At 29.3% G+C, this 8,590-nt stretch overlaps 1 protein-coding gene across 1 annotated transcript in view; it reads right to left on the bottom strand.

Moving 5' to 3' along the window:
- Window positions 1-6: 6 nt before the first annotated feature.
- The window catches only part of LOC106463664 (SH3 domain-binding glutamic acid-rich protein homolog), a 36,024-nt gene continuing 27,440 nt past the window's right edge, over window positions 7-8,590 (bottom strand). The window contains exons 4-5 of the mRNA XM_013923721.2: window positions 3,782-3,881; window positions 7-1,430 (exon numbers count right to left, since the gene is read on the bottom strand). Of these exons, the coding sequence (XP_013779175.1) occupies window positions 1,423-1,430; window positions 3,782-3,881 (108 nt within the window). The 3' untranslated portion in view covers window positions 7-1,422. The remainder of the gene's footprint in view (window positions 1,431-3,781; window positions 3,882-8,590) is intronic.

The raw sequence follows: 8,590 nt of genomic DNA, 5'->3' as shown, positions 1-8,590 counted from the left end.
TACCTAAAGTATACCAACATTAACATACTACACATACTTCTATCATACCTAAAGTATACCAACATTAACATACTACACATACTTCTATCATACCTAAAGTATACCAACACTAACATACTACACATACTTCTATCATACCTAAAGTATACCAACACTTACATACTACACATACTTCTAACATACCTAAAGTATACCAGACATTCCTTTCTTGACAACATTGTTATGAAAGAGTACTACTCTGTTAACAAGAATTAAGCCTACAACTGTTGTTTTAAAATACATAATAGCTACAAAATGTAAACACTTCCATGCTTTTTTCTCACAACAAAATAAAAATGTTGTAAAGATGGCAAAGAAAAGGCACAGATGTTTTAGGTTTATTTAAGGTTGAAAAACAAAATCCCTGAAATTTCATTATACAACATTTTCCATGAACAACATGTGACTTGATTATAATGAAATATTATCATTTTGTTTTCAATTATACCTGTATATATATCCTTAATGTTTCCAATGCTTTTTCTGTCCAAACTAAGGATGTTTAGAAATATCACTGAATGTAAAGAATTTGGAATATTCATTTGTAATCTTTATTAATTTTTACTTAAATGTAAATCAATTAGTTTAAGGCTAATATAATTTGTCAAGCTAGTTTATCTTCAAATTTTGAGAAATTTGAAACAAACTGACTACAAAGTTGACCATTTTACTCAAAACATAATAATCTATTGACTTTTGAGATTTTATGCTCAAGTACACCATGAGAATGTATATATTTCACAAAATGGTTAAGTTTCGTTTGACACCACTAAATCAAACACTTATTTTTTATCACAATTTTAAAATCCCCTTTTCATGTCATATGTCATTAAAATGTATTTGTTTCTTTATCCTTTTAATACAAAAAAATATAGTTAAAATGATTATAAGACAGCTCAAATCACTGCTTAAGGTGTAAGCTCAAGACAAATGCATGAAATACCTAAATTAAAGGTTTTAACAAAAATTGTTAGAGCACTAATTCTACGATTAATTATCAGTCATGCTTGAATTAGTAAGCATGAATAATGATAATTGTAAGTAGAAAGCAAGAAAATATCAGAAAGTTAAAACTAGCACAAATCCACTCAGTAAACATTCATTGATATGCTAGAAGAAAAAATGTTTGACTTTCTTTCTGTAATAAAAATATCAAACAGATATAAGCAATTACTATACTGCAATAATCTGATCCTTCAGTTGATAAACAACACTTGGTGAATGTCATACACTCTTGTATTCTGTTTTACTGAGTGGGTTTGATTACACTGGTGATATGAAAAAATTCACAGATTAAATCTGCTTCACACTGAGCACTTCCATGCAATGTTTACTTGGTTCTCAGGGACAAGCAATAACAGGAATCAACTTAAGGAATCCATTTCACCATGCTGGAGTAGTAGAGAGAGAAAAATTGAAATTAGTGATCTTAAAAGAGGAATAATTTCTTAATGTCATTAAAATTATGTTATTCTTTTTATGAAGATAAAACACTAGACAAACTTCTGACATAGTTTTAAATTAAAATATAAAATGTGTGTTCTTACTCTTATATTTTGGTTCTTTAAGGAAACATATATGGAAATCAAATCAAATCAACCTGAAAGTTCCCAACAATGTTAATAATACTCAATATAAGTGTTGAATATAGATGTATGATACCATTACCAAAATACTGTAATAAAAAATTAAATTTTTTTGTGTATAGTTTAAGTCTTAACTACAAGTTTTAAAAAATTCATAAGCTCTTGATAAAAGGAAGTTCGGGTACTTTTAAAAGAGATGAATATTGAGAAGAATTTTCACATGGACTTGTGGTCCTCTTGAAAATACTCTACCCATTATGTTACAGTCTTATTCAATGACTTTAAAGACCTTTAAGTCATTGTACATTACTCAAATTTACAGTAAAAATTAACAAAGAATATATGTATATAAACAACACTGATCTAAATAGCTTTTGTCTTTACTTTAGCATGTACATCTAATATTGGATCAAATGATTCATATTTTAATGCATTACAACATGATCTGATGTAGATATAATCTGACTTCCAAAGCATACTTTCATTTGAAAGTTACACGTATTTCATTATCCGCAAAACATAACATGTTTTGTCCACTGAACAGTAACAACGCCAAATATATAACTGTATAAACCTGTCTTAACTAAAACTTTAACCCTTTCACTGTGGCTGGGATATATGTTTCCCAGTACACTGGGAAATATACGTCCCAGTCGCAGTGAAGGAGTTAATTGATGTGGTTTTTGCATACACAAATGTTAGGGCATTTTGTGTCTGGCATTCAAGAGGAATATTTATTAAAAATCTCATACACATAATATGCACCATAACTGATATACTTAATAAACATATCAGTTTTACTTGATTCACGTGTTACTACTTAGAAAGTTCAAAATACATTAAATTTTGTACATTCTGTTTTGATATTTTAAAAATAAGGTCTCATTATAATCCTATCGCTTCAGATTTCTTTCCAGTCGAACCAAAACCTTTGTTTGTTTTTTTTGAAACTCAAGAAGTGAAATTTTATATACAAATTTTAATGTTGTTTCTGTTAAGTTCATAATTAGGAGGTAATTTTAGATTATCTTAAAAGTTTATATCCCAAACCTATTATTCTTTAAACCGCGAAACCTTACCCATGTTATCATGAAGTGCCAGATTTCTATTACAAATGTACAAAGAAATTTAAATGAGAAATTGAAACTCAACGCTACTGAGATCTACAGTTACAATAAATGGTTCAAGTACAGGAATAAAAAAGATACAAGATACTACTATTTTTTATACTTTTCATAAAAGTAGTACCTTAGTCAGGTACATTAACGTTGTTCTCTGATCATAGCTGAAAGTAAAATGTAAAAACCTTACATGTACACTAATAACGGTAATGTTTACAATAAAATGAACGTTTATATCAATTGTTTTTGATTTTTTTTAGTAATCTTGAAAAACAATTTCTGTGACACAGAATAAAACTGACAATGCAATAAAAGTTATTAAAAATATTAAATATAATACTTTTAATTTCAAAAGGTTCATGAAAACTGCACTGTAACATACAAATTTTTAACTCATCAGATGTAATTTGTTTCTCTTTCTTTAAACATAAAATATAACCATATAAGCTTTCTTAACATGCAAATATTATTATAGTGCACCAAAATGAAACAAACAATATAACCATATAAACTTTCTTAACATGTAAATATTGTTATAGTGCACCAATATGAAACAAACAATATAACCATATAAACTTTCTTAACATGTAAATATTGTTATAGTGCACCAACATGAAACAAACAATATAACCATATAAACTTTCTTAACATGTAAATATTGTTATAATGTGACAACATGAAACATAAAAACAAAACATTTACGAAAAAATAGATAGTTTTTAAGAATACATAAAAGAAGAGTCTACATGGTCATTAATGATTTTCTCCAAGATCCTGGAAATGGTACTTTTAATTACAATACCAACTGATCTGGTTTAATAAAATCACAGTATCGTGATTATTTTTCCTCTGATAGTTCATCACTCTCACTTTCTTTACTGGCATAAATCTCTTTCGGTGTTGTTTCTGCTTCTACCATTCCTTCGACAAAGTCATTTTTATTATCTTCATAAGTTTTACCTTCCTCTACATTTTTATTATTGATTTTATTTTCCTTATCATTTTCAGATATTTCATCTCTTACAAAAGTCTCACCTTCTTTTGATTCAGACCCTTCATCAAATTCTTCCTTGTGTTTCCCAAATTCCTTTTCTTCTGCCTCTTCTGCAATCTCTCTCTGCAAATCTTCAGTGACCTGAAAGTTTATGTGTTTATGTGTAAAAATAGCTCTCTTTTCAAAATACTGTTTGTAACAAATTTGTGAAAAGTTTATAAATATTGTACAGATGAAATATATATATACGAATCACTTATTTCAGAATAATTAGACAAATGCTTTAATCCTTTATATCAGTATTTTTGTCCAAAGTGGACTCTTCACTTCTACATATGTCAGGATGGAGTAACAAATAAAATTAATATATAAACAGAAATTAAAAGAGACAAAATCATACACAAACTTAACATTTTTAACAATTAAATATTGGATAGAAGAAATTTATGAAATATTTTTCTTTTGGTTTGCATTCTATTTCACAATTTGAAAACATTTGTAAAATGGAAAAATTACATGTTGTTCACTGAATGAAATATATTGTACTGATGGATCTCATGTTTGTTTTCGATGAGTTCACACTTTCTCACATAGTTTCATTTAGTTTTTATGAATATAATTTTCATGGCAATTACACATACAAAATACTAGATTTTCAGGTTTACAGTTTATGTTGGCATTAACTCTGAAGGTCTTCCTTAATTTCAAGGTAATTTCTTTCCTGGTACTTACACATGTTACTATGTTTCTCACAGTCTATGTTCACCACCACATTTTCCTTTCTCCTCATAATCCTTTCACATGGTGAAGTTAACACTTTCCCTATATGAAAATGATTTCAGATAGATTTCACTCCACAGAACAAATAGCTTATGTCTCACATGTGTCAAGCCACTGAAAGAAATCTCACCCATTCATGTACTGCACTAGACTATGTTGCTAAAACACACCATCCAACCAGTATGAGGGTGACAAAACTCCCTTGAGCATTTTATGTAATCTAAAAACTCAATCTTGAGGAAGCAAATACACCAGAAGACAAAAAAAAACGAGAATGGAGAGAAAAAAAAAGTGCTTATATGAATGATACCTAAAAGGTGAAAGGTGAGATGACTAAGGATCAAGACGACCTAGAGGAATGGAGAGACAAAGTTACAAGATTTGTGGCTTAGTTTCATCCATTTGATAAGTTATGTTCAGTTGCAAAATTTAATGATTTATCTCAATACTAATTACAGCAGTGGGCAAAATTAGAAAATTAGGGCTAGCAGTTTCAATGTTTTTTAAATTACTTCATATAAAACAAATGTAAAAAAATTTACATAAAAAAGAAAAATTAAAATGTCAACATTTCAGTTATATTTATATTTTGAAAGTATTTTATATGAAGATGGACCACAGATAATTTTTCAAACTTGATGTCAAGAGTTAACCACAAAACTACACAATGGGCTGTGCTGTGCCCACTGTATTGAAAACCAATTTTCAGTATTATAAGTCCTAAGATTTACCACTGACCCATTGGGAAAAGGGGGACATGCTGCAAATTAGAAACATTACCCTGGGAAGAAGTAAAAGTGGATAATAGCATTAAGCTCCCCCATAAACCAGTAGAAGTAACTGGAGTAAAAAGAAAGGATATCACATATTTGAGGTATCAGTTCAGCAAAGAAAAGAAGTTGTATTATTTATCTCTGGGCTAGTAGAACTTGTAAAACTTATCTCAATACATGGCAGACTCGGAAGGTACAGAAGCAGGAATCTTCAATTAATGAGTCCGAGATGAGAAATGTAGAACAGAATCAACCACTTCATGTACAATGGTAGTAACATCACTCACTGCTAAAATACCTCCACTTACAAATGAATTAAAAGAAAATGACTCCTACTGAAATGTGTCTGGACCTTGGGAAACTCCAAAAACACTGTTATGTGAAATCATATTCAAGAAGGTACATGAAATTGAAGTAATTATATTATCATATATATTCTTATAATATTTTCAAGAAGCAAAAGTAATTCAAGAAAGACTATTTTTAGTAAAAATTTCCCACTGAAAACTGTAATATAAAATCTAAGCATAGTGAAAAAAGGGTTAATAATAACATCTCTAAACAGTGTATTGCTAATGAAAGGAATGAGTTTTTATTCACACAAGGTATTCAAGGGAAGTTCTGATCAAGGAGGTTGTATCACCCTCCTATTGGTGGAAGGGTATGGTCTGACATTGTTCAGCAACATAGACTAGGGTAGTAAATATTATTACCTACACGGGTGAGAGTTCTTTCAACAGCCTGATGCAAGAGGACAAAACTGTTTTGGAAGCAATGTCAAGGCACTAGCTAACTATTCCAAGAAGAAGCATGTACAGTAGTTTGAAGGTTTTTACATTCTCTTAATGCCTTCAATTGAGTGCTATGTATTCTTCCATTAAACATACATCAGATTTTGACTATTTTAATATTCTAATATTTGTGCAGATTATATTGAATATATTAAAATTATTTGGATCATGTGCTGTAATAACTGTTATCTTCCTTTGTTTACTTTCTTTACCTTTCTCTGTTGATTTTCATAATTCTGATCATGGAAGTTTTTGGCTTTAGTAACACCAGTTTTAATTAAGTTTTACAAGAGTGCTGTATATTACAAATCCTTTGGGGTCTTCTTGTTTTTCTTATTTGGTCTCACCACCACACACAATTGTACAAAATGTTCATGCAAAATTGTATGGAATGTTTCTTTTTGTATGTGATGGATAGCAAGAATGAAAGATAAAATAGTGAATAGCATGTTTTTACAGTAAATGTTTGCAGAGATCTTTTACAGATTTTTTTTATTAGTACATCAAGTAATGGTAGTCTTCTGTAATATATTTTCATTATAAATATTATGGAGTTATGTACACAATTTAATTCACTTAAGAAAATAGTAGATTTTCCATTGAGTTATTCCAAATATCAAATAGTCATCTAAATATCTCCTTCAGTTTTGTCTTACAGTAGCATATTCTGAAAAGTCATTTTCTAATGCTATTCCCTTGATTTGAAAATAAGTTGTATTGTTAACATGTTCCTCAGGAGCCAAAGGGAGTCTTTACACTACAATTTGTTGAATATTAAAAGTTCAATCTGGGAATTCACAAAGAGAGTGGTTTTGGATGCATCTTACTGAGACAACTTTGAGACAAGTTTTTGTTTGTTAATTGATAAATATTTAAGTGAAATACAGCATTCTCAAGTCTCCTTACTAGCTATTACTAAGGTCTACCTGCTGGAAGTAAATTCAATATATATCAATAAAGCCACATTCTCAGCATCACTGATATTCTTCTGTTATTACCTTTTTATGTTTAGCTTTCAATTGAGATAAGAAGGAATTCACCTTCAATTTGGTAGGGAAGGTCGAAGCATCACGATAGTCAGCAGTAGGATGAGCAGACAGGAACACTGTAAAAGAACTACAGGCATAATATTGTACTCGGCTTGCTGCACAATATCTACCAAGGTGATTGTAAATGGTTCCTGAATACCTCTACATGTCATTAAGAGACTTCCATGCTTCTTGTGCTTGGCCATTGAGCTTGTGATGCGTTGACGGATTTCAGTCATCTTACCACTCCAAATCACTTTTCGTAGCTCCAATGCTAAAAGATGCAGGAAATGCCTTCTTTTTTTTACAACAAAAATGTCCCCCACTGGCCCATGAGAGAAATGTTAAAACAAAAAATTATTTTGTAGTATAAGGGCTAATCCTTGTGATATAAAATCTTTGTGACTATTACATGTAATAACACTCAGTTTTTCTAATCCAAAAAAGAAATAGCCTTTAATCCAAGTCCAGTAAAATATTAATATAGAAACTAATTATATCAAAGCTCATCATTAGAGTTGTTTCTTTCAGTTCTCTTGGAACTTGATTAAGAAAATCAATGCCATGTCTGATAAAGTTAGGTAACTTTTGGCAAAAAGGATGCCAGTAAGGTTGCTTAAAGGATGTGTTATTGATTTTGGCCCCACTACAGTTGGTCTTATTTTTAAATCCATAGGTTAGTACACTATTGTTTACATACATATGTTTCACTGGCACAAAAAATACATTGGTGAAATTGCAAATTCATGAAAACAAAATTTTGTATCCAGTAATACGCAATGTCAATGCAGGAACATTAGGGCACTTGTTGCAGTGAACAACTTTTAATTTTCCATTCTACAAAATGTTTTCAAATAGTGACATAAAGGAATCAAAAGCAAAGTATTTCATTAAATTCTTGCAGCCAATACTTAACTGTAAAAATTTTTTAAGTCAGTACATGTTTTTTTCCTTTGTAGTTATTAGTTCCTACATTTTTTTAAATCTTATATTCTTTTAAATTCTGATTTGTACCATCTATGATGTCATATTTAGAATTATTTCTATAGTCTGAAGAGTTCAGTTTATCTTGGATGTAAGCACTTACATTAAATAAATACATTAAAGCATTTACCTAGTTATTCTGAACAAAGTTATTCTTGTGTATAAATATAGATACATGCACAAATATATACTTATTAACAGAGAAATTTTAGAAATGAATAAAAACTATGTGAATAGTAGCTTTCATATACTCGATCATCTTGCAGTACTGGGATAGTTCACACACTATATATTTGTCCTGAAACCTTTCATAGATTACCTTGTTGTTTATTTTTATTTGATGGTTGGGAACATACAACAAAGCACTGTTTGTAAGTTTATTACAATATATTGTAATAAACTTACTATATTTGTAAATATTTTTGTAAATATTTACAAAAATTTTAAATTTTAAATATTTAAATATTTAAAAAATTTTAAATTTTAAATATTTT

Source organism: Limulus polyphemus, unplaced genomic scaffold (assembly GCF_000517525.1).
Source record: "Limulus polyphemus unplaced genomic scaffold, Limulus_polyphemus-2.1.2 Scaffold54, whole genome shotgun sequence".
In the NCBI taxonomy this organism is placed as follows: domain Eukaryota; kingdom Metazoa; phylum Arthropoda; class Merostomata; order Xiphosura; family Limulidae; genus Limulus; species Limulus polyphemus.
The sequence above is the reverse complement of the archived record's forward strand: the minus strand, read 5'-3'. Positions and strand labels throughout refer to the sequence as shown.